Consider the following 26,989-nt stretch of genomic DNA (forward strand, 5'->3'; position numbering starts at 1 on the left):
CTACCTCCCAGCAGCCAACCACACCTCCCCAGGCTTTGCAGAATGAAGGGTGGTGCTCTACTAACCCCACTTAGCCGCACAGCTTCTTCCCTGCCTTCCTCAGCTCAACTTTCCTCTATTGCCCCATTCCTGCCTCACTTCCTCCTTTGGCCAGTCACGCAAAGGAGCCCAGCAGGAAGTGAGAGCCTCTATAGGCCAACCTCCAACAGCAGAGGTGGCCAAGCCACAAGCCTCCAAATGGTGACTGGCCTAACTACTCTAGGTTCTCCAGCCTGACACCAAGGTGCTTTCTCCACTGCTGTCAGCATCCTCTGTCATGCAGGGGTTGGAGTTATCCCAGGGACAGGCCAATAGGAGGAGTGCCCTTTCTGAATAACAAGGGGATCTGGGAAAAGGAAGCCAGCATGTTTCTGCCTGGTTTTGAACCAGGGACCTTTTGCGTGTTAGGCAAATGTGATAACCACTACACTACAGAAACTCCACCTACTGGGTTGTTGCTCACTCTGGCACAGACCGATGGACAAATCTAGAGAATGTGGTGGTAGCCCCTCGATAGGTCAGCTGGCAGGGCAGAGGACTGGAGCCAGCACTCAGGAAGTCGTCCTTACCTCGCCCGTGTGACTCCAGCTTGAGGGAGAGCTTCTTTTTCTTCTCCTTGCTGACAAAGAGCAAGAGAAGAATGAAAGGTCAGGTGGGCCAACTCGGTGCAGAAGCCCATGCTGTCTTTTCCTGCTGCATAGCCTGAAATGAGGGACTCGTGGCAGTTAAAGGAACTGCTGCACTCTCAGAAAACATCCCGCCCGTGCATAAAGGAGGATAGAAGAGCCTGTTAGTCTAGCACGCTCCCAACTGAACTGTTTCAGCAGCTGCTAGGTTTCTTTTTGGCCTGTTACTTTTCTGTCTGGGATGTTGTTGTCAGCTGTGGCACAGAAAAAGGACGTCATTGCGAGCTGCCCATGAAGATAAGATTAACTTTTGCCTTCCTTGCTCGGCTTTACTTGCTTCCTCACCCTATTCCTGCCTTAGTTCCTGTGTTACCTGAAGGCAACGGGGGCCCAGCAGTACGAAGAGGAAGTTAGACAGCTAGACCCTGGTGGCAAAAGTTCTACCACCGCTTGCCACCCCACTCTCTTCTCCCAGCTTCACATATTGACCGCCAGGGACTTGGTGCCCAGCAGCGCAACGGAAGGCAGTGGACAGAGCCACCCTCGCCTTGAAGCTCTGGCTCATTAAACCGTATCTTCAGTCGCTGATGGCCAATGAGAGACCAACAGCGCTTGCTATTTTAGCACTTGAAAATGCCATTGGTCAGTCACTGGATCTCTTTAATGCTGTTACATAACAAATGAAAATAGAATCTCAGTGTGACATTCTGTACCTTTGGGGGAGTGTGCTGTAACCCCCATATTCCTCATTTTCATATAATCGTGATCTTATATACAGAGCATGCCTTGTAAGGTATCAGGGGAAAGGATATGATCTGCTGAAAGTCATTTCTCTACCCATAGATGTTTACCATTCATGCATATGAAGTTATGAGAATTGTGCAGTGTGGTTATCACTATGCTGTAAGGTGGGGGAGTCAGCCAAATATTAGCTCCCCAGTGACAACAGCAAGGAAAGTAACCAACACCCGGACAGGGTGTCAAACAACCCATCAACAGCCATTGTTCAGCAAGGGAGCTACAGTGCAATCACTTACCTGCAAGAGGACACCCCAGGGGAATTGCTCAGACTTGCTTGGAGAGACGCAGTGATGCTCACCTGACTCTGAAGGGGGAGCAAAGCCAAGAGGGAAGAAAGGACATGATAAAAGCAGAGACATTTGCCATGCTTTGTCTCTCTCGTCCACCTACATCTACAGACACCCCCACACCAAGCAACTGAAGCGCTGACGAAAGGGGAGAGCCTGGCTGAAAAGCCACCAGCCGGCCTGTGGTGAGAAGCATCTAAGTTTGTAAGGGCATTGAAAGGGTTAAGATCAGCTTAGAGTGCATTTTGCTTTTATTTCACAAAAACAACGAGGAGTCCGGTGACACCTTAAGAACTAACAGATTTATTTGGACACAAGCATTCGTGGGTAAAAAGCCCTCTTCTTCAGATGCATGGAGTGAAAATTGCAGATAGAGGCATAAATATATATTGGAACATGATGTAAAGGGAGTTACCATACAAGGGGAGAACCAGTGTTGAAGGCTAATTCAGTCAGGGTGGATGTGGCTCTCTCCAAGTAATTGACAGGGAGGTGTCAATACCAAGAGAGGGAAAATTGCTTTTGTAGTGAGCCAGTCACCCCCAGTCCCTCTTCAAGCTCAAATTAATGGTGTTAAGTTTGCAGATCAGTTGTAACTCTGCAATTTCTCTTTGAAGTCTGTTTTTGAAGTTTTTTGAATGGCTTCTTTTAAATGGCTACTTTGAATGGCTACGTTTAATTGTGTTATTGAATATGAACATGTAAACGTGTTATGGAAGTCCCATGTGGTCTAGTGGTTAGGATTCTTGGCTTTCACCCAGACAGCCTGGGTTCAATTCCCCACACAGGAACAATGCAGAGCTTCTCCTTGGAGGGGAGACAGGAAACAAAAAGAATGGGAAGGGATCCTGCCAGCAGCAGAGCTGGATAGAGTTGGGAGCAGTACTGGATTTGACATGGTGCCATAGTGCTAGGCCCAAGCTCTGAAGGGACCTGTAACAGTAACTTCCTCCCCTCTGCAGAAAGGGAGCCTCAGAGCAGCCTGGATTCAGTAGGGGAGCTGAGACCCCATAGGGCCCTGGGAGCTGTAGTTCCTTGACCAGCTCCCTGCCTTGGAGCAGAGAAGGAACATTTCCCAGCATTCCCTTGGCTGCTATCAACAGGAAAGGGAGGGGGGAAGCTGTGAGACTCCATGCGCTGCAGCTTGCTGGGGCTGGCTGCTAGAAGGGGGTGCCACCTGTGAATAGGGAAGAGGTGTGACCAAGGAGTAGAAGGCTTTGGCCCAGGTAGCACCCTCAGAAGACTTCCCCAGACAGGCTTAGGGATGCTGGTGTGACCTCGCCTGGCAGCCCCCAAAGATGGAACTGGGTGGACTAACTGGACAGGGCCCCTCTCTATCTGAAGCTGGGCAAGGGAGGTATGTGGATCCCACCAGAAGGTAAAATGGTAAGTAAGGAAGGGGAGGCTCTACTGGACCTGGACAGCTTCAGATACAGGACAGGAGGATTTCCACTTCTGAGCCATGAAAATAGAAATTGACTTTTCCTTTCCAGATGTATCTAATATTCATAAAGGGAATCTAGCCCCTGCCTTCCAGATCTGAACACCTCAAAATCAGGAGTGCTCAAGCTCAATTTGGGCAGCTGTTACTTCATTTCTCCCAAATCAAATATGCTGATCCACTGTCATTTACTGTAGAAAAAGTAGGAGAAAATTGAGCAACAAACGTTGGGGTCTTCACAGTGCTAACGAGGGCTGGAATTGCTATTTTCAACAGCCATTACACTTTTTTTTTTAGTTTTGTTTGTTTAAAAGGAAGACAGTGATATTGCACTGGCAAATTCCCCATAGAAACAAAGAATGGAACAAAAGAATAATAAAGGCACCTCAACTTTCCTCATTTATGTAGGACAGTCTTATTAGATGGATCCAGACATCTTCCAATCACAGAAGCTGATAATTGTTCCACTTTACTGCAGTTCTGTAACCATGCAGGAACCTAGAGGAGGAAAGTGCCTAACTCCAGAGTCTGCAGCTGCCTAGGGCCAGTGCTGAGGATTTAGAGTCCCTAGTGCTGCCCTTGCAAGGTTCAAGCATGCTCAGCCTTGGCATTGCCTCCGCTCCTGCGGCTAGTAGCTGCAGCTGTCTAAGGCTGGCCTCTGGCAGTTGCCCCATGGCTGTAGCTAGAGAAACTACAAGTGGCTCTATGACTCCTGGGGCCATTAAGCTAGAGCACCTAAAGACACTGGAGTTAACCTCAAGGAACAGAGGTCACCAGTAGGAAAGGAATGTCGGGGGAGCAGGGAAGGCGGGAGCAGGTCAGGCTTGCAGAGGGAGCTTCCAGCTGGTTGGGAGCATGTCCAAAGTAGAAAGGAAACAAGTATGGGGAGAGGTGGTGGTGACCAGGTAGCAGACTAGCATGTAGATGGGAGCAGAGGGAGAGACGCTGGTGTCTTCAGATTCCCAAGGGCTAAGTCCTCACTTTGGGGAAATGGTGTTTGCAGGTGGCTTGCTCACATGGCAGGATGGGGGCTGAGGGAGGGATCTGTCAGAACTGATCAGGTGTCTGCTGGCTTTAGGACTTTGAGCTGAGACTAGGACCACATGCAGTGACTGGTGACATGGGGGGGTACTGGAGACATGGCTAGAGAAGGTCTGAATGAGGAAAGAGATAAATCTGTGGGGAGTTTCCTTGGTCACTATGAAAGTTCTGCTCACTGTGGACACTGGTAAACCCACATGGGTGTACAGCTCAATAAGAAAACCCGCGGGCTGAGGGAGCTGTGTATGGCAATGCATATAGTCATGGAGAGGTGTGTGATCAAAATGAAAAATGTCTCTGAGGTTCAGTACCGGGTATACGAAGGCACCAATGGCACTGCCCCACCAGGCCCACACTCGGAGCCCACAGTGACTACACTGGGGCCCACAAATATGTTTGGTGCCAGGGCCAACAAAAGGTTAATCCAGCCCTGACTGCCTGAGCACTATTTCAGCCTCACATTTTTGGGTGGAACTCCCACAGTGAGAGCTGCAGAGCACTCCCCCGCAACACACACGCACACACTCGTCCTGGTGTTGGGAGGGGAACAGGAGAAAGGACAAAAGAAGAGATGAAGAGAAAGGAGGGAGGGACAGGTGGATGGAGGAAAAGGTGAAACACAAAGGACAAACCCTAATGTCCCCATGATTCTAAGGGACAAAATCCCAGGTGCGGAATAAAATTCTGCCTCCTTAAGCTCATGTTTTCCATGCCTAGAATTCAACTCTCACCAGATGGATCAGACTGAACAGGTTTCACACCTCCAGGAGGCTCTTACCTTCTAAACAGGGACGGCTGTTTTCTAGTAAAATCACTACAAGGGAAGGAGAAAACTGGAAAGAGGTTTCTCCTGGCGCTCACGTCCGTGAACCCGAATACTCTCTCAGTCCTCAGACAGAGACCTGGAGAAGGAGACTTGCTGAAGCAAAGCCACAGGGGTCTCTGAGGTTTCCCTAGCCCCTGGCCCCTGACTGATGTCAGGATCTCTCTGTGAGGTCACCACCTGCTCACCAATAGTCTTTGACCAATAGTGTGAGGTCCTGCAAAAGGCCTTTGTGATGTCACTGCCACACCCCGCCCTTGCTGTGCCAATGTCCTGCCCCTGGCCAGGCACTTTGGAGCTTTGAGCTACTCCCTGTGGATCACCTCACTCAAGGAGCTTTTCTATAGAGCATCCTCAGATGTCTAAGCACACGAGTGCCATGGCAATGAACTGACACACATGGCACCAAGATGAGATCATTAGTAGACTAACCTATAGGAGAAGGACACCCCAGCATTAGTAGGGGAGAAATCCCTACTGAACATGCATTACACCTAGCAGCCCCTGCGTGGGGTCGGGCGGGGGCTGCGGAGGGGGGAGACCTGGGAAAGGGATGGATGGAAAATGTCTGTGCAGCCGGGACATGGCCGGGGGGCGAGGGGAGAAGAGCAGGTGACCCCTGAGGAGCGGGGAGAAAAAGGGAGGGCTGAGATCCCCTCGGAATTACCACTGCCCCCTCCGTGGAGACCCCCCTCCTCTCCTGTCCTGCCCCCTTTCTCCCTAGAGAGCAACAAGCAACATCCAGGCTGACACCCCCTTCCCTCAAACCCCTGAGAAGTTCCCTGTTCCCCTCCCCCCATTGTGCCCCATTTTCTCTCCCCTTTGCCAATGGCCAGTTCAGATCTCAGGTTTGGGGTGTTTCCCCCCATTTTCACCTGCAGTGATTTGTCCTTGTGTAGGTGGGAAATGGTTCCCCCGAGTGATTTCTGAACTGGGCAGAGGCTGGGGGGGGCCTGAGACAGGGACACCTCTGGGCTGGGCTGGGGGGGCCACTCTCTGCTGGCAACAGGGCGTGGGAAGGGCCAGGAAGGGGAGGGGGGAGCAAGTGTCCCCCATAGAGAGGGTCCAGCCCCAGGCTGCTACCAGTAGCACATTCCTATCCTGGCCGGGGGGGGGGCTTTCTCCAGCTGGGACCTGCCCCCTAGGCAGCCCCAGGCTCTGACCGCACCAGCCCCGCCTGGAGCCCCCAGTGAGTGAGAGACCCCGGAGGGGGAGGGGGAGGGAGCACTGGGCCCTGACAGGAAAGTGACTCTCTCCCCTCAGATCTTGGTGTTTTCCTCTCATGTTATCAAATATGCAGTTTGTGACACAATTTCTTTGCAAATCTCAAAGATTCAAATAAAATAACCTAAACATTTGCCCCACTTCTCTCTAGTTGTCTATTTCTAATTGAATATGCCCTGAGATTTTCCTGTCTCTAATTATAAAATAATAAGAAAATCTCAGATTTACACCTTTTCTCAGATTATTGAACACAAAATGTTTGCAAATGTTGCCCATTTCCTCTTTATTCATTTATCAAGTATTCATGTGAAACACTCAGATTTTACCTCCTATCAACAACTGATATAAAATCCCTCTGATTTTCCACTTTCCTCTCTATAATTTGCAAAATGGATCCAAAATCTCTGATTTCCACCCTTTGTCTTTCATTTCTGAACACTGATCTGAAAGCTCAGGTTTTCCCTCTGTGTCATTATCAAATGTCAATTAACAATCCTCTCAAGTTTTGTGCTGTTCCTTATGTTTCTAAATCCCAAAAACTTCTTCCTTCGGGGGAACCTGTTGCCCTGAGTCGCTCTCCATTCTGGATGTTGCAGGGGATTAAATTTCCCAGTGATTGTCTTTCCCCTCTCCTTTGAGGATCATTTGTTCCCTCTTTTAGCTCTGTTAGATATTTGCCAAAGAAAGAGACCAGCCTGATATTTAATACACATCAAAGCCAGAGGCCTCCCCCTGTTTGGGGATCAGTGGTTCGCAGCTGGTAGTGGGAGAGTTGGCTGGCCCCTTTTCTTTTCTCCAGCTGGCACAGGATGAGGGGGTCACTCTGAGTGCAGCATGTCTTGAGAAGTATCCCAAACCACAAGACAAATGGTCTCTGTGAAGGGTTGCTTCCCACAGTGCTAAGATGTAGCCACCTCTGGCAGGATCCATGGTGGCTACTATTTGCTAGTGACAGGCCACGGAAATTTCTTACCTATTTTGCCCCTCCATGCCAGGCCTGCACAACATACGGCCCACGGGCAACGTGCGGCCCGTGAAGTCTCACTGTGCGTCCCGCAGCCGGGAATCAAAGGGCTCTGGGCTGCCCGTAGCCGCGGGGAATCCAAACCCCTTTAAAGTTCAGCCGCGGCCGGGATTCAAAAGGTTCTGAGCTGCCCGCAGCCGCAGGGAGCCCAGAGCTCTTTAAATCTCAGCCGCGGCCAGGATTTATAGGGCTCTGGGCAGGCGGGCGGGGAGCTCAGAGCTCTTTAAATCCCAGCCACCAGGGCCGGCTTTAGGCCAATTTAACCAATTCCCTTGAATCGGCCTCGCTCCTAAGAGGACCCCGCACCCAAGCCCCAGTACCAGCAAAAGCCAGTGCGCTGTACCAGGGTGGCCCAGTTTCCCCAGGGGGCAATTTAAAAGGCCTGGGGCTCCCAGCAGGGGCTGGAACCCCAGGCCCTTTAAATTGCCACTAGAGCCCTGCTGCTGGAGCCCTGGGGTATGGCTGCGGGGCTCTGGGGGCTATTTAAAAAGTCCAGGACTCCCATTGCTTCTACCTCCCCGGCCCTTTAAATAGCCACTGGAGCCCCGCCGCTTCCCCAGGGTTCCCGCGGCTATTTACAGAGCTGGGGCAGTGGAAGCAGGGGCGCCCCGGGCCCTTGAAATAGCCCCCAAGCCCCAGGCTGCTGCTGCTACCCTAGTGGGAGAGGGGGGAGGAGGAGGAGGAGGAGGAGGAGAAGGAGGCACTCACCATAGAGGATGGGCTGTACCCCCTGTACCTGCACCCCCTGCCCTGCCTGCAGCCAGCCCGTCCCCAGCCAGCCCCTGCTGCACCCCCTGCCCGCACCAGCCCCGCACCTCCTGCCCTGCTTGCACCAGTTCCTGCCTGCAGCCTGCCCATCTCCAGCCAGCCCCACACCCCCTGCCTTGCCTTCAGCCCTGCACCAACCCCTGTCTCCAGCCAGCCCTGCACCCCCTTCCCTGTCTCCAGCCAGCCCCTGCCACACTGCCTGCCCTGCCCGCACCAGCCCTGCACCCCCTGCCCTGTCTCCAGCCAACCCCTGCCATACTGCCTGCCCTGCCCGCACCAGCCCTGCACCCCCTGCCCTGTCTCCAGCCAACCCCGTACCCCCTGCCTTGCCTTCAGCCCTGCACCAACCCGTCTCCAGCCAACCCCTGCCGCACCCCGCTGCCTGAAGCCAGCCAGTCCCGCACTCCTTTGTCTCCAGCCCTGCCAACCCATGCCGCACCCTCCCTGTGGCCCTGCCTGAAGCCAGCCAGCCCACCCCACACCTCTTGTCTCCAGCCTGCCCCACACCCCTTGCCCAGCCTGCAGCCAGACCCTACCTCTCGCATCCTCCCCCTCCCCCACCTCCAGCCAGCCCCATGTTCACTGGTGCCCTGCAGTTCCGAGGGAAGTAACCCTGCACACCTGCTTCAATGAGATGGGCAGGGAGCAGCTGGGACCCACACATGTGCACCCTAGCACACCCTAAGGGAGTGGCAGAGCTCATTTCTAGTTCAGACCCATCTTTTTAAAAAAGAACTTTTAGGTAGGGTTAACATACATCTGTACTTTCCCGGACATGTCAGGCTTTTTGGTTCTTAAATCGCCATCTGGGAGGAAAATACGGACGTATGGTAACCCTACTGGTACAAAAAATACATACTGTGGCAGAACTTTTTATAGGGAACCGGTTGTTAAGAACTGAAAGGCTTTTTTTTCCCCAATCATCCCTGCGGGGCCCCGCCAAAAATGTTCAAATTGGGCCCCGCACTTCCTAAAGCCGGCCTGCCAGCCACGGCCGGGATTCAAAGGGCTCTGGGCTGCTCGCAGAGATTCCCGGCCGCAGCTGAGGTTTAAAGGTCTCAGGGCTCCCCACCGCCACGGGCAGCCCAGAGCCCTTTGAATCCCGGCAGCAGCTGAGATTTAAAGGGCTCAGGGATCCCTGTGGCTGCAGGCAGCACAGAGCCCTTTGAATCCTGGCGGCAGCTCCAGGGGATGGAGTGAGGCTGGGATTTCAAGGGCTCAGGCTCCCCTCAGCAGCAGGAGCTCTGGGACCTTTAAATCCCTGCCCCAGCCCTGAAAAGCTCCGGGTTCCCCCAGTCGTCAGAGCCCCAGGCCCTTTAATTTGACCCTGAGGGCTCCCAGCCACCTCTTTGGCTGGGAGTCCCTGGTTGATTTAACATCAAGTAACACCTCCCCACCACCAACCTTCCTTTTTGACCCACAGCTGTTTTGGTGGGGCGGCGCTGGGGAAGGAGGGTTTGTTTCTGCAGGGCTGGGCGGGGTGTTTCCGCCAGGCTGGGAGGTCCTGAGTGGGGGGTGTTTCCGCAGGGCCGGGGGGTTTCGGTCCTCAGCTGTTTTCTTTGGAGTATTGTGGCCCTCGCTGTTTTACTCAAAGTACTGTACAGGAACTTTTCAGGGGGATTAAGGCAAAATGCCACATTTATTAGTAATACAGGTATCAATTAATACTCTATGATATGCACATGAGATATATATCACAGTCATGCATTCACGCACACACACAGACATAAACACACTCCGTCTTGCTGTTGTTACCAACTAGTTGCTCCCCTTAACTGCACTGGCCAGGTGAGTTAGATGGGGGAGGGGTGGAGCCGGGCTTCTACCGATCCAAATCGATGGTCCGATGGTGACAAGACGAGATCCGGGGTCCTTCTGCAAGACACCTCGCATTTATAGCAGCTTCCCTCTTATGCAAATCTAGACCAGATTCAAAATCTGGGTCTGCGTCCGTTGGTCTTTGTGCTGCTTTTCTCTGGGTGTTGTCCCAATGCTGCTCAAAGAGGGTGTTTTCTAAAGAAGGTGCTTGCTTCTAATCCCTGAGGCCATCAATATGTCTGCTCTTCTTTATTGGGCCCACTTGACAAGTTGTATTGTCCTTTGCTCTGGCTCCCATTCCCTCTTCAACTGTTGTAGCTGTCTGGAGGTGGGTGTCTTCCAAGCCTCACTCATTCACACCTCATTCAGTCAATAGAGCAATTGATTACAGAGTGCGGGGGAAGATCTTATTCTACTTCTAGCAAAAAGGCACATGTTTTCTTTTACTTTAACTATACTATCCTTAGGGGCTATAACATTTGATACAAAGTTTTCTACCAATTTTCTATATAGGGATCTAATACAAAGTTGTATGAAAATAGAGAGGCACAATGCCAAGTCATATGAATTACAAAATAACATCATGCCGGATGCAATGTCATAAAGATAAAGATACTTAATACAAAATAACACAATGCAACGTTATAAAGATTTATAGAGATAGTTAATACAGAGATTTCTCTACATCACCACTTTACGAGTTGTGCAGGCCTGCTGACGGCATTCGCGGGGCTTCTTGCTCGTGTGGATTCTCTGATGCTGAATAAGGTGAGAGCTGCGATTGAAGGTTTTCCCGCACTCACTGCATTCATAGGACCCCTCCCTGTGTGGATTCTCTGATGCCGAATAAGGTGCGAGCTGCGACTGAAAGTTTTCCCGCACTCATTGCATTCACAGGGCCTCTCCCCTGTGTGGATTCTCTGATGTTGAGAAAGGCCTGATCTGTAAGTGAAGTTTTTCCCACACTCAGCACATGTATTTTTTTTGCTTTTCCCTGCAGATTTCCTGCTGTATTCTGGTTTCCTTAAGGCCCTTCTGAGTTCCCTGACAGGAAATAAATTTATCCATTTTCTCCCCTGGCTGGTTTCCCTGCTCTTTTTCTGGTCTGTGCTGAACCTCACACGTCATTGCATCACCTGCTGTGATAGAGACAGAAACCTCAAACAGGGATGGAAAGGGGAAGGCCAAACCAAAACAAGTGCTGGAGAGAGGACAAATAAAAATCAGGAACTCAGCTCCCCCCAACAGGAGAGAGGAGGGGATCAATTCAGCCTTCACATCCCATCCAACTTCACAGGGGGAAGGGAGAAAGCTACTGCCCGGTGTCTGCTAGCATCTATAGGAAGCCTTGAGCTATATTTACCCTGCGGATGCGACCCCTGCTATGGACAATAATGAACTGAGAGACTTCCCAAGAGCTTTGTAGGGCATCCTAGATGTTTCCTTCAGGCACTTACAGATTCTGAGTTGGTTTAATGTTTCCTCATCTGTGCGGGGAGATCTCAGGATCTCTCTTTCCTCTGAACCCTGGAGCTCTGGGACCCATGGCTCTTCCCCTTGTTCCAGCTGGGAGATCATATCACGTTGGAAAACCAGAAACTCCGCTCAGATGAAAGAAAACAAAGGAGTTCAGTTGATTTCATACAACTTGATCATCAAAAACATTCTGTTAATTTATCTTCAGTGCTTAGTGTGACCTAGTGTGCCTGGGGCAGTCCTCACTGAAAATGCCAAGGTCAGAGCAGGCTGAAAAAGGGAGAGCAGATGCTCCCCATACTGGTGGTTAACACTGAAGTTAAACTCACTGACCAGTCACAAACTGTGCTTCTGATCCCACACACTGGTTAACGAGACTCTGAAAAAAGAAATCACACGGCCCCCTTTATTGCATGACAGTTCTCTGACTCCTAATCAGCAACTAGGTCCCGTACAGTGAGAGGTTATTTAAAAACTCTGCTCACTGTGATACAGCATGGCCAGAGGGCAGCAGGAGAGTGATCCTAATTGGATCCAGGAAGTGGGTGGGTAGAAGGTTAGCCACATTACCCAGGTTTGGATCTCATCCAAAATACCATGCTGCCAGCCAATCCTTTAGCAGTTAAACTAAATGTTTAGAAGAAAGAACAAATGAAAGAATGAAGTTAAATTCCATCCTTCCAGACAATTCTTTAGCATCTAAACTAAAGGTTTAAAAGAAAGAAAGACAGAAAGAATTTAAATGGAAAAGCAGTCAGATACATTCCAAAATGGATATATCAGGTTCTTAGCAGTATTGGTGAGTTGCTGGCTTGAAAGTCTGTCTGGAACGCATCCACAGCTTGGATGGGTCATTCAGTCCTTTGTTCCAGGGTTCAGTTTGTAGAGAAGTTGCTCCAGAGGTAGGAAGGGGGATTGAAGACAAGATGGAGATGATGCAGCTGCGCTTTATATTCCTTTTGCCATGTGGCTTGTACTTCCTGTGTCCCAAACACAAGCTTCACAGCACATGGCATGGAAAAGCTTTGGAGGTTTCATTACACAGGCAAACCCCGGCATGTCTTGCTGACTCAATAGGTGTATCCCCTTGGTCCATAGGTTCATTGTACAGCTGATGACCCTCAATGGGCCATCAAACATGCTAGGCAATGTTGATGCCAATATGTCTGGGGGTGTCACCCAGAAAAACTGCACAAGTCTGGAAATACAGATATACCTTACATATCTGTAACTCACAATACAAAGGTGATAGAAACATAGAAACAAAATTATCATACTTGGCAAATCATAACATTTTCACTGACACTTTACATGGCATACCTAGCATGATTCATTGCAATTTTATCAGATTATATTATTTTATTATTAATACCAAAGTGTCTCACAATTTCATGCAGTCTCACACTTGCTAAACTAGTGAATTCCCAGGACCAGTTCCCCAGGTCCTTGAAGATGCCAAACATTGTGCTTATGAGGGATTGAAATACCCACATATCTGCTGGGAACACACACACAGACACTGTGTCAATCTGTACCCCTGTGTTCACTCTTCTAGAAAATTATGATCAATTTTGTACCCAGTATGGCTTGTGAGGTATCATTAGAAAACGCATAACCTACTGAATATTATCCTCCTGTTAAAATGTGTAGTAACACTGTATGTAAAATTGTGAGATTTTACAGTATGATATTACTGAAAAAGTTACAGTTCTGGGGAACACCCACAGACCAGTTCCTCAGAGACAGCAAGGCAAACAGCTGGTCAAACAGCCATTCTCCTGCAGGGGGAAGGTGTGAAGACATTAAGGGCTGGTCTACACTACGGGGGGAAATCGATCTTAGATACGCAAATTCAGCTACGTGAATAACGTAACTGAAGTCGAATATCTAAGATCGGATTACTCACCCATCCTCACCGCGCGGGATCGATGTCCGCGGCTCCCCCTGTCAAATCAGCAACTCCGTTGGGGTTGGTGTTGTTCCGGAATCGATATAAGCGCGCTCGGGGATCGATATATGGCGTCTAGATGAGACGCCATATATCGATCCCCGAGCAATCGATTTTAACCCGCCGATACGGTGGGTAGTCTAGATGTAGCCTTACATTCCATCACAGGGACCTATTGAGGCTGTTGTGGAAAACGACCACAGGATTAATATTTGAATCAGCTCAGCCTGAGGCTCTTTTCTTGGTTACAAGCACGCAGGGGGCGACAGCTATTGGAATACTGTTCCCGAGCTAAAAATCACACAAGCCTTTTACAGCTTAAAACCACAAACAATGACACATACGTTGCACGTTAATTTCCTTATTTGGAATATATTGCAAAATATGATGCAGGTCAAAAGCAAGCTGAACAATCAGTTTTCCATATTTGGCCTTTCCTGTTATTTTTATTACACCTGGTGATATGGGAGCAAGACTCTCCATGTCTCAAGAAATGTCACTACCAACCTAGGCCATTTTCACATGCTGGGGTGCAATCCAGATCAGCGAGGAGTTGTGTCATCTGTAATCCTGGGTGAGATTCAGTGTTCTGCTGCTGGAGCTCCCCTGTCTGGATACTCCCAGCCAGCGTTCAAGGACGCACTGAGTGTCTGTATGATAAGTAACCCTGGACTGGCAGCTCTGACTCCAGCCGCCTGCTTGTTACACCCCAAGCACATTCTGGTTTGGGTAGAGAAGGCTCAGGGTTTGAGAGAAGGCTGGGGGTAGGAAGCTTCTGTTCATTATGCTGGACCTAACCCCAGTTTTACTTGAGTAAAGAGGAGATATTTGACATTGTGTGATGCTGCTCCTGTGCTCTGTTCCCAAAGTGTTCTGCAGCAGAGGAGGGTCTCTGGTAGTATGTATGTTACTGGCCTATTGGGGTGATGCTGAAACAGGACAGGGTACAGATGGCATTGTGGGGGTGGCATGAACCTTCACTCTTCATTTCCCCTTCCAAGAACAGAAGGGACAGGAATCCTTACCCAGCAAGACCATCGTCTCATAGTTCCCCTGCATGACATCTCTGTAGAGGGCTCTCTGAGTGGGGTCCAGCAGAGTCCCCTCTTCCCTGGAGAAATACACAGCCACCTCCTCGAAGGTCACCGGCCCCTGAAAGAGCAGGAGTCCAATACTCAGTACCTGCTGACCCACTCACAACCCCACTATTCACGGAACAGCAGCACCAGGGAAATGGAAGCTCCGGGAGGCACATGTTAACAGAGTCCCACCCCACCTTGCTTACAGCAGCCAGGAGGCATCAGAGGGTAGAAAGAGAGAACCTTTGTGTCTCCCATCTGACAGACAGAAGCAGGGTCTTCACATTTATCACATAGCTACTAGCCAGAGCTTAATATAGGAGATGGGGCTGTCTCTGGACCCTGATAGTGGCTCCCTGGTAGGAATCCAAGCACTCTCCAAATAAAATATATGGAAGAAAGGGGAAGTCAATCATAAAGAATAGAAGTTAGAAGGTCAGAATTGTAGTGCCCATTAACAAAGGTTTAGAGAAAATAGAGCCTATCAAACTAACGGGATATCCTTATTGGATGAGATCAAAAGTTTGGTTGCAGCTAATAGTATTGATGTAATATACCTAAACTTCCGTAAGGGACATGACTTGATTAGCACAATATTTTTACTAAAAAAAACTAGAATGATACAAAATAAACACGGCATACATTAAATAGATTAAAAACTCTGATAGTAAATGGGGAACCATGATCGAGTGGATTTCTTTCTAGCAGGTTCCTGCAGGGATTGGTTCTTGGCCCTGTGCTATTTAACATTCTTATCCATGACTTAGAAGAGAGTACAAAATCATCACTGATAAAGTTTACAGTTGCCACAAAGATTGGGGTTGGTGGTAATTAATGAAATGTCAGTAGATTCAGGCTCCATCACTGAGAGTCTGGGAAGTTGTCCCAGCCCTGGCTGGAGGGTTATTTCCTGTTCCACAAAGAGGGGAAGTTCCATTCCCAACTCCTGTGCCTTGAAATTAGGACCTATCTGACACTACACCCCCATATTCATCATAGTGGTATGATTATAATATGATTAGGACATAATTATGATCTATTTTGTAGAAGATGCATCATGTGTGGTGTCACTGGAAAAGTTCTGATTTGCTGAATATGATTATCCTATTTGTGTGCACATATCATGTTCGTATCTGAAGTTATGGATATTGACTCTGGATCTGTATTTCAAATGTGCTTACTCTGGGTAACACCCACAATGAGCCTTTCAGGTACAACAATGAAGAAGCCAGACAGTGCTGATGGCTCAACAAAGACAATGGACTGTGGAAGAGCTTAGCCTTCCTGTGAATGTTTCAGCCAGCCTATGAGTCATGGCTACTATGACTCAGCAGGGCCTGTGACCAGACCACATGACACTAAACTCCATTTTAGTACCTGTATTTTTCCACAAACTGGACTAGGAACTGAGTTTGGAACAAAAGGTTCCCACCATATGGAAAAGCTACATAAGGTGGGGTGTGACATCATCTCTTGGCCTCATTCTCCACACAAGAGAACTTCTGGAAACACCTGAGAAACAAAAACGGATGTGGGGGAAGTGCTGCTCCCAGGATCAAGAGATTTCTAGCTTGTGTATGGAAACTTGGGGGACTGCTTGTACCATCAGTCAGGGTGAGAAATTGCTAATTCAAATTCTATCCATCTAGTATGTTAGGCTTAGTCTGAGTTTTGGTTATTTGCTAAATAATCTGCTTTGATCTGTTTGTTATCACTTATAATCACTTAATCTATCTTTCTGCAGTTAATAAACTTGTTTGATGCTTTATCTTAACCAGCGTATTTTGAGTGAAGTGTCTGGGGAAAATCTCAGCTTGTTGTGCACATCTGTCCCATATCGAGGGGAAGGGGAACTACATTAATGAGCTTGCATTATAGAGATCCCTGTGCACTATAAGATGGTATCATTCTGGATTTATACTACAGCAAGTGTGCAAGGTTGGGGAGTGGGAAATTGGCTCTTGTCTTCTATCTGTCCTTGAGTGGCTTAGGTAACGCACTCAGGTAGCTTAGTTGGCTGCATGGCGCCACCTGCTGTTGTGTTGGGTGATAACAGGCCCTGGAGAGGCTGGCGAAATCTCCAGCAAAGCAGTGTGAGAAGGGCCAGCCCAGCGTGAGGGTTAGAGGACACAGCAGTTCCCAGAAGCTCCACAAACTGCCTCCTGGGGGTGACAACCCATCACGCCCTACACTACACAAGTCTCAGCAGGTTTGTCACATGCTGTCCCCTCCCTTTCTCCACCCGAGATATTTCCTGCTTCCCACCACCTCTAGCAATTCCCACCCTCTTATGCATTTACTGCTCCTCAACCTCCAAGCAGAGCCCGCCACCCTGATAATCTCTTACCTGAGCCAGCTCCATTGCAGCCATTTCCTTGCCCCTGGGAGGACGAGATGATCTGCAGCGAAACATGGATGTTATTCTCTGGCCTGCCGGGGTGAAAAGGGCAAGGTGTGAGAATTCAGACTAGGCTTTTGTCCATTCCCCAAGCCGATTCCCCCCAGCTTTTCCCCTGCTAATGCACATTCTAGGTTCTAGCACACTGTGAAGCACAGAGTGACCTTATTCCAGTACAGGCCTAGCCCCCTCCCACCAGGGTGTAACCCTCTGACACATGGGGAAACCCTCCCAGTAACAGTCTCTCTCTTACACGTATCAAGTTTGCGGACAACACCAAGCTGGGAGGGGTTGTAAGTGCTTTGGAGGATTGGATTAAAATTCAAAATGATCTGGACAAACGGGAGAAATGATCTGAAGTAAATAGGATCAAATTCAGTAGAGACAAGTGCAAAGTACTCCACGTTGGAAGGAACAATCGGAGGCCAGAGAAGAGCAGAAACAAAGGAGTCACTTTGGGGGATTCTCCCTGTCATTGTCCCCAAGGCAGCTGTCTCAGGTTTACAAAGGTGTTTCATGTTCCAGCCTTTATACAGTCTCTCCTGGGAGTGCCCCTTTCATGGACTGGGCCTAGTTTTAGTTTTTGGTAGTTAACAATCTTGGTTTATTGTTCATCTAACCAGTATGTGTGGATTGAAGTGTGTTGGAAACTCTGTTTGGGATAACAAGCTGGTGCATGTCATTTTCCGCTGATGAAATGACAGACTTCATATGAGCTTGGGTCGTTCAGTAGCGTGCTGGACAGTGCAAGATGCACATTTCTGGGGGAAAGTTGGGCACTTGAGAATTTGCTGGTTTTCTCCTGAGGTGTAATTCATGAGTGGCTGTCTAGCAGCACTCAATACTGTGTAGCTGGGAGTGAGTTACATGCTGGAGACTGTGTGTTAATTGGCCAAGAGGGGCTGTTCTCGCGGGAAAACAGTGGAAAAGGCACCCCATGCTGGAGGACTGAGGGGACAGCTATTTAACAGTCCAGATTGTACTCTGGGTAACATCACAGACACTCATTATGACAGAGCCTCTTACAACACAGAGAAAGTAAATCCATGTCCCAGAAATCGAAGACTCCAGACAGAGGGCAAGTGTCCCTGGCACTGCTTCTTGCTGACAGAGAGGTTCAGAGACAGTGCGAGAATCCTGGGGAAGCTGGGAACAGGAAGCATGGGCTGGCGGGGTTCGGTGGAGAAAGGGAACAGGAAGGGCAGGGATATTACTGAATCCAGGATCTCAGCAGTACTAGATGACAGGATAGCACATAGTGCAGCCCATTGGAAAACACAATCCCAACTATACATACAAAATGATGGGGTCTAAATTAGTTGTTTCCACTCAAGAGATGGATCTTGGAGTCACTGTGGATAGTTCTCTGAAAACATCCACTCAATGTGCAGCAGCAGTGAAAAAAAGTGAACAATGTAGGAAATAATTAAGAAAGTGATAGATATGACAGAATATCTCATAGATCATATTTGTAAAAACAGCAAATAAATCCATGATACACCCACATCTTGAATACTGCATGCACATGTCACCCCATCTCAAAAATAGATATATTGGAATTGGAAAAGGTTCAGAAAAGGGCAACAAAAATGATTAGGGGTATGGGACAGTTATGCCAGACCTAACCCCCAGTTTCACTTGAGCAAACAGGAGATATTTGACACTGTGCAATACGGCTCCTGTGCTCTGTTCCCAAAGTGTTCTGCAGCAGAGGAGGGTCTCTGGTATTATGTGTGTCACTGGCCTATTGGGGTGATGCTGAAACAGGACAGGGTACAGATGGCATTGTGGGGGTGGCGTGAACCTTCACTCTTCATTTCCCCTTCCAAGAACAGAAGGGACAGGAACCCTTACCCAGCGAGGTCACAGTCTCATAGTTCTCCTGCATGACATCCCAGTAGAGGGCTCTCTGAGTGGGGTCCAGCAGAGCCCACTCTTCCCTGGTGAAATACATAGCCATCTCCTTGAAGGTCACCAGCCCCTGAAAGAGTAAGAGTCCAACACTAAGGACTTGCTGCCCCACTCACAGCCCCACTATTTGTGGCAGAGAAGAGTGAATCAAATGGAAGCTCTGGGTGGATCATAGTCAGGAGAGTCCCACCTCGACCTGGCTCAGAGTATCCAGCAAATGCCAGGGTGAGGGGATGAAGAGAGAGCCCCTTATCTCTCCCAGCATATCCATCACCCCCCTACTAGCCACTGACTGATACAGGAGATGGAGCCCCTAGCAGGGTCCAGGGAGAGCTCGCTGGTAGGATGCCCAACACCCTCCTCATTGTGAGGAGCGGGATATGAAGGGAGAGGCAGCTCCAATAAGCCTGACTCATGGGTGTCCCCTTTATATCTCACAGCAGCTGATGGTTAATGAGGTCAGGCTCCAGCACTAGGAGTCTGGTCAGTTTGACTAGCTCCATGTAGGTGGGTTATTTTCTCTCTTCACAAATTAGGGCATTTCCACCTCCAAACCTCCTGGGTCTGTTCCTAGAATCTAGGCCACTTAGTAAATAACTCCCAGCAGGTCTGCCACACCCTGGCCTCCTCCTTTCCCCACGCTGTGAATTTCCTGCCCCGCTCCAACCTCCAAACCAGACTCTGCAAACCTTCCCACCTCTGGTGTATTTGCTCTCCCTTTCCTCCAGCAGGAACCCACCAGCAACCCCCCGATAATCTCTACCTGGACTGACTCCACTGCAGCCATTTCTCTTCCCTGTCCCACGCCAGGCTGGGATGAGCTGGAGCAAAACATTCTGCAGCCTGTCTGGGGGAGAAGGGCAGTTGTGGGCGTTTCAGAACCGGTTTTAGTTAATTTCACATCACAATTCCCCCAGGCCCTTTCCCTGCAGACAGACACCCTAGATTCTGTCATGCTGGGAAATGCTCAATCTGTTTATTACAATTTAGACCTGGCCCCTCCTGCCAGGCTAAGTCCACAGACACATTTTTAACCTCCCTTCTCTCTCCCCTCACCCCTTCTCTGAACACAAGGCTAGAAAAGAGCAGAACCAAAGGAGTCACTGTGGGGGATTCCCTCAGACACTGACCCCACGGCAGCCACACCCCAGCAGGGGGAATATGGAGTCAGGAACTGGCTTTTGCTCTGTCTGATCCTTGTTTTGTTCACTGGAAAGTGGTTCTGCCCCAGGATGCAGCAATACATGTGTCTGGGTGGACTAGAGAGCTGGAAATCTCTCCCCCACATTCATTTCTCCCACTGCCCCTTTCAGTCTCTCCTTCCCCTGTCCTCTCTCCCTGCCCCTCTGGCTGGGACAGTCCCATTCCTGGGGGCTTTGCTCTCCCATGGCTGGATTTCCTCCTGGCAACCGCTAATGGGAGGAGAAATGAGGTGGTGTTGTTTGTGCAGAGTCACTTTCTTGCCAGACCCTAGGACATTCCCTGAGGTCTTTCAGTTACCTGGAGACTCTGGCTCAGAATTTAGTAGTAACAGGGCCCAGGACTGCCCTAGGGGGCTAGGACCAGCTGCAGAAAGTCATCCCCTGGGCCGGGCAGAGAAGAAGCTTTAATTAAGGTCACTTCCCAGCACAGAGCCCCACTGGGGGAGCAGCAGCTGCCAAGCCTGGTCTCCCAGATCACAATGGAGGCTGCAGCATCTGACCCAGGAAGCTGAACCCCAATATCCTGAGCAGAGAGGGACAGAGTGTATGAGCAGCTTCCCTCCTTTAGCTCTCTGGGGAGAGCAGCTAATGGGAGCCCCTCCTCACAGGGAGAATGGCTGATCTCATTTGACCCACTGTCCATCTGGAATCACTCCTTGTCTTTCCATACAGTGACTCTGGATTAACAACGGTCTCAATGACACCGGATTTCAGAAAGAATGAGTTCAGAACGCTGTGGAAAAGACCATCGTGTGGCAGTGCTGACTCCCTTCCCACCTCCCTCACCCCCGCAGATCTAGGACAAGGACTGGGGGCAAAAATTTTCCAAACGGAACCGAAAGTTCCTGCAGTTTTCAAAAGAGGAGAAAAGTAAATTCTGTGATTTCACACTAACAGTGTTTGCTAAGTGGACAGAAAGTTATCACAGTGACAGGGCACGTGACTGGGGAATGGACTTGGTGACCTGGTGACTAGGAGCCAGGACTCTGGTACAAGTTGACCAGAGAGAAGGATCATGGTTAGCAGCAGCCCCCAGACACCCCCTAGTACCCAGAGCCCAGACCCCCCAGCCAGGGGCCCCAGACACCCCCCAGCCAGGATCCCATCAGATATTCCCTGGGACGCAGCCCCCAGAGTCCCTGGCCAGGGACCCCAGATACCCCTCAAAGCCCCACCGGCCAGAGAACCCCCACCACACCATGATTGCCAGGTTGGGAATCCCAAAGGGTTCCCCCCACCAAGAGCCCCCAGCAGCCAGGGACCCCCTCAAGGGACCCCCCCCCACTGGGAACTCAGTCCCTCACTGCCTGCCTAGGAACTTCCCCACCCTCCAGAACGATCTACCCTGACATTTGCCTGGGACCCCCTCCTCTGCCCAGTGTGACCCCCTGATGCTTTACAGTGCGACCCATCACTCTGCTTCCCTGGCATGCCCTCACCTAGTGCCAGGGATCCCCTCCCCCAGCTCTGTGCACTGGGCATGGCAACAAAACCAGGAACCAGCGGGGGAAGCACAGACAGAGCCCCTGGCACAGAACCAGGCTCCCTCTAACCCTCTGTCCCGCCTCCCCAAGAGACACCCACCCCCACTGTTCTGCAGCCACCAGGCCCCCAGCGATACCCACCTCCAGGACCCATAGCCTCAGGGATGGGCACATCAGAACCACCACCCCCGAAAACCCCAAACCTCCACAACCCACCAACCTGACTAGGGTACCCCCTGCCCAGCCACCCAGAGGCCTCCCCCTACCACAATGCCCCTTCAGCTGCAATCTCCCCACACAGACACCTTCCCTGCCCCTGCAAGTGTTACCTCACAGAGTGTGAGAAGTGGCTAGAAAGTTAACACCACCTCCTGCTGGCCAGTCACACAGGCAGAGGGAGCCTGGGGAGTGCTTCTTTAACAGGAGAATGGAAGGCCTGGAGGGCAAGAAAGATCCACGGGCTGTCACTAGCAAATAATGGCCACCATGGATCCACCCCAGAGGCGGCTGCATCTTAGCACATTGGGAAACAACCCATCATATTCAATTAGAAATAAAACAACTAGAGAGAAGTGGGGCAAATGTTTGGGGTATTTTATATCAATCTTTGAGACACGCAGAGAGAACCCTGTCACAAACGACATTTGATAACATGAGAGAAAACCACCAAGATCGGAGGGGATTTGATGTTGCTATTAAATAACTAGTGGAAAAGGGGGACTGTTGGACTGGATTTTATATGACTGTCCAATACATAAACAGAATGTGATGGTCCCCCCCGGCCACGGGGCAACCATTCACGTGAGCAGCTCAGAGCCCTTTGAGGAGCTGATTTAAGGGCGGGGGGGGAGCTGGAAGGCTCCCTGGACAATGGAAGGGGGCCGCAGGGGAATTGGGAAATGGGGTCTGGGCAGTCTCCATGGGGGATGTGCTCCTCCCTTCCCTTCCCTGCCCTGGCAGAGAACGGGAACCTCATCCCATCCCACTCCAGTGGGAGCCATGTTCTGGGGAATGACCCAGGGCAACAATTTCCCACCCAAACAAGGACAAATCGCTGCAGATAAAATGGGTGGGAAAATCCACCCCCCATCGGAGAGATTTTAAATTGACATTTGAGAAGTATGGAGAGAAAAGGGAAAATCAGAGGCAATTAGAGAGCTGATCATTGGGGGGGGGGAGGAGAATCTCCCTGGATTTTATAGCCACGTGTGATAATGAGAGAGAAAAGGGGAAATCTTGAGAGAATGTGTGTGTGGGAGGAAGTGGCAAAAACAGGGACAGGATCCAGTTAACTCACCTCCCTCCCACCCCGGGAATGTCCTGGCTGCACAGAGACAGATCTACCCCCCCCACCCCAGTGACCTCCCCCCCTGCAACTCCGGCTTCTCCTCCCCCCTCGACACCTCCGCCCTCACACCAAAGGGGGGGGCTCTGCCAGCGCCTCCCCCTGAGCTCAACTCCTGCTCCTCCCCCCAGCCCGGATTGTGCCCTTTAGCCCCCCACGAACCCTGCCTCCAGCTGCCTGACCCCCCCCGCCCATCAATTTCCTGCTCTGCGCCCGCCCCTCCCACGCTCCCTGTTACTCCCCCGCCCCGCTCCAGCCCCGCCCCCAGCGCCCGGCGGAACGTTACGGCTGGTCCGGGCAGGGGGAAGGGCAGCGGCTTCAGCGGCTGTTACTGGGTATGCGCAGTGCCCGGGAGTAGCACATTGCTATGGGGAGGGATTTAATACACCGCCCCCCCCCGCCTGGCCCGGGGTCCGCCCCTCCCCCCCACACGACGGCCGGGCCCCGGCCCCCCCATCCCAGCGGGGCGGGCGGGCGGATCCTCCTGCAGCTCCACTGGGGCCGAGGCGCCTTCAAGGCTTCTCCCAGGCTCCCTGGGGCAGAGTCACTTTCCTGCCCCCCAGCGCCTCTCATTCCCCGGGGGCTCCGGGTCACAATGTCCCACCGCCCTTCCCCCGCCTGCAGCTCCGGCTTCTCCCCTCCCGCCCCCGCCAGCCACACCAAGGGGAACCCCCGGGCCCCAGTCTCTGTCCCCACCTGGATCCCAGCGGGGCCGGGGGCAGATCCTGGCTGCAGCTGAGAACAGCGGCTCCGCTCCGGCTCGGGCAGCTCCAGCGCTGCTGGCAGCACGTGGAGAACCAGGAAGCAGCTGTTCAGCCCGGGCTCCGCGTCACAATGTGCCAGAGCCCCGCCCCCAGGAGCTGCCCCGCCCCTGAGCTGAGCCAGAGCCCCGCCCCCAGGAGCTGCCCCGCCCCTGGGCTGTGCCAGAGCCCCGCCCCCAGGAGCTGCCCCGCCCCTGAGCTGTGCCAGAGCCCCGCCCCCAGGAGCTGCCCTGCCCATGGGCTGTGCCAGAGCCCCGCCCCCAGGAGCTGCCCTGCCCATGGGCTGTGCCAGAGCCCCGCCCCCAGGAGCTGCTCCGCCCCTGCGCTGTGCTAGAGCCCCGCCCCCAGGAGCTGCTCCGCCCCTGCTCTGTGCTGGAGCCCCGCCCCGAGGAGCTGCCCGCCCCCGAGCTGAGCCAGAGCCCCGCCCCCAGGAGCTGCCCGCACCTGGGATGTGTCAGAGCCCCGCCCCCTGGAATTTCCCCATGTTGGGTCTCTGAGCTTTGTTCTCCTGCCGCCTTCTTCCCAGCACCCCCTGCTCCCTTCCTGTGTCTGCAAACACCCCCCCTCCCCCGGGGCCGGCTGCAGTGCTCGCTGAGGCTGACTCCAGTGGCTGAAGTTGCCTCCATCTCTGCTTCACCTGGAGGGGGAGAGACAAAGAGAGGAGATGGTCCCAGGGTGTGAAACCAGAATCAGGGGGCAAGGAAAGAAGGACTGTTTGGAAAGGTGGGTTTTTTGTGGGGGGGGGTGAGCCAGAGGGATTCAGAAGAAGTTGGGCAGCAGAGGCTCAGGGAAATTGAGGGGAACCTCCTGGGTGTCTCAGTGTTGCCCAGGGTTTGTACAGCACCTTGCATAATATGGGGTCTGATCTCAGTCATGGTCTGTGCAGCACCTGGGAGCCCTGATGTCTGTTTCCTGATCACAGGCTCTGGGAATGGAGAGAGGGAAACCTCAGCACCTGAAGGTTAATGCAGCCCTGTGTGCAACCCCTGCTAGGGTGATCCGACAGCAAATGTGAAAAATTGGGATGGGGGTGGGGTTAATAGGCACCTATATAAGAAAAAGACCCAAAAATCGGGACATCTAGTCATGCTAGTCCCTGCTGTTCTCATAAGGGGTCGGCTTAGAGAGGGTTTGGCTACACTTGCAGCTGTCCAGCGCTGGGAGTTAAAGCTGTCTTCCTACAGCTGTTTAGGGAAAGCGCTGCAGTGTGGACACACTGACAGCTACCAGCACTCTGTCATGGCCACATTTGCAGCGCTGTTGGGAGTGGTGCATTATGGGCAGCTATCCCAGCATTCAAGTGGCTGCAATGTGCTTTTCAAAAGAGGAGGGTGGGGTGGAGTGTGACACGGAGCGTGGGGGAGACAGAGCGAGTGGATTTTTGGAGCTGACACTGTGTCAGCTCCCTGCCTGGCAAGTTCAAGCCTCCTCCCCCACCCCTCTCTCATTCACTAAATGCAAATAGCCGCCTTTGTTTTTTTCCTCACAGACCAGATAAGCCGCTGATCCAAAACAGACCCCCCCCCCGTGCCCACCCGGCTGCTTCTCTCCTCAAGCAAACACCAGCTGTGGGTGTTCCAAAGGGATCCCCCTGCCTCTGCTCATTCACTGCAAACAGTAACTGTGTTTGGTTTTTAGATAAGCAGCTCCGGGAGCCTTGAGCTCACAACAAAACAAACAGAGGCATCACACCAAAACAAAGAGCGTTATCTCTACTTAAAAGCATTATGGGAAGGTTCCGGAGGTCAGTGACAGCGTAGTAAGATTAATCACTGTTTACACTGGCACCCCAGCGCTGCATCACCAGCTCTGTTCTCTTTATTCCTCTCGTCGAGGTGGAGCACATGCAGCACTGTAGCCAGGGAGATACAGCGCTGTATGTGCCTTGCCAGTGTGGACGGGGAGTAAGTTACAGCGCTGTAAAGCCACCACCTGCACTGTAACTCTCCAGTGTAGCCAAGGCCTGAGTTGTAGTAATAATAGCAGCCAAGAATCCGGTGGCACCTTATAGACTAACAGACGTATTGGAGCATGAGCTGTCGTGGGTGAATACCCACTTCGTCAGATGCAACAATAGTCCCATATGGGCTAGTGGTCAGGATTCCTGGTTTTCACCCAGGTGGCCTGGGTTCAACTTCTGGTGTGGGAAGAGTGCAGAGCTTTTGCCCAGAGTGGAGGCAGGAAATGAAAGGAACAGGAAGGGATCCTGCCAGCAGTGGAGTTAGACAGTGTAGGGAGGGGACCCCAGAAGTGGGGGTGGGGCAGTGGTTTGGGGGGAGATGAGGGAAGGATCCCAGCAGTGCGGGAAGTTGACAACCTGGAGAGCACAGGCCTGGAATGGGGACCTGGAAGAGTGAATGTGTCCCTCTAAACCCATCAACTGCAGACTAGGCAGGCTTGGAAGAATTGTGTATTTGTTGGTAAATGTCAATTTCTGTGTAAACACACAACCCAATGGCAAAATATTTCCATCAATAATCATCAAAATTGACAGATGGGCAAAGTAAGAAACATGCTGCTTGAGAACTTATCATGTTGTAGGAGCAGCAGTGATCTGTATGCTCTGTATAACCTGTATGCTCAAAAGGTCTGTTAAACTCCCCCAGCTTGTGTCCTTTCCCTCTTTGAATGCCTGTGAAGTGGCTTTCCCACTCTCCTTTGTACCTCCAGTGAATGCCCTTCACCCGGCCCATCTGGCCAGTGGTTCGCTGTGTTACATTCTATTGCACCTCAGGGAGACTGATCTTCATCGCACCGTCCATCGCTGCGCTGTGGGACACTTACCTTAAAGGATCCTGACATCTCCACTGCCAGGCCTGTCCTGGGAGCGTGAGTATGAGTGTGACACCCTCCCCCATCCCTTCTTTTGAGCTTAGCTATCAAGCTAATAAATGTGCTGCTTTCTGCCAAACTCTGGGGGGGAGGGGCATTATTAGTCCTCTCTAAGCTTACTAACTGACCCAATTTTGGGTAACACAAGCAACATTGTTTGATCTGTTATTGTACCAAAGGGGGAGATGGTTGTCTATAAAGGAGGGTGAAGACTAAATGCCTCTGATGAGAATGGGATTTGAACCCATGCAGGCAGAGCATAATGGGGTAGCAGTCCATCACCTTAACCACTCGGTCACCTCATCTGAGCTGTCAAAAAACGGACAGGAGGAGAAATCTAAGGCCGGCAGAGATAGGGACACTAAGGAGTTTTTAAATACTAAGCGTAAGCAGGGTCTGAATGAGCTCCCCTCTCTCACCTAGTGAGGAGCTGGGGAAAGACTTCAGGAACAGACCGTGTTTGCATAGACACACCTACTCTGCCTAGCTATGCAGCATGATGGGGCCGCTTCCCCAAAATGACCAGTTTGGGATGGTCTTGGGTTACAAATCACTTTAGGATTGAGTGGAATGAAATGTTATTCTCCTTCCTGTATGAGTGAAGGGCAGCAGAACATACCTAGTCCGTCCTGATGGAGGGGTAGGTGAGTGAGGAATAGCT

General features: G+C 51.3%; 1 protein-coding gene and 1 non-coding gene across 2 annotated transcripts; both read right to left on the reverse strand.

The window, feature by feature from the left end:
• Positions 1–405: 405 nt before the first annotated feature.
• On the reverse strand, positions 406–478 carry TRNAV-AAC (transfer RNA valine (anticodon AAC)). Its single transcript has one exon. It is a non-coding gene; the product is annotated as a tRNA-Val (tRNA).
• A 13,746-nt stretch (positions 479–14,224) lies between these two features.
• Positions 14,225–23,545, reverse strand: LOC127037848 (zinc finger protein 560-like). Its single transcript, XM_050929989.1, has 5 exons — positions 23,432–23,545; positions 19,468–19,551; positions 18,648–18,774; positions 16,743–16,825; positions 14,225–14,468 (listed from the first exon to the last, which is right to left on the reverse strand). The coding sequence occupies exons 2-5, from the start codon at positions 19,537–19,539 to the stop codon at positions 14,301–14,303; spliced, it is 450 nt and encodes a 149-aa protein (XP_050785946.1). The 5' UTR covers positions 19,540–19,551; positions 23,432–23,545; the 3' UTR covers positions 14,225–14,300.
• Positions 23,546–26,989: the final 3,444 nt, after the last annotated feature.

Source organism: Gopherus flavomarginatus, chromosome 20, assembly GCF_025201925.1.
Source record: "Gopherus flavomarginatus isolate rGopFla2 chromosome 20, rGopFla2.mat.asm, whole genome shotgun sequence".
NCBI lineage: Eukaryota > Metazoa > Chordata > Testudines > Testudinidae > Gopherus > Gopherus flavomarginatus.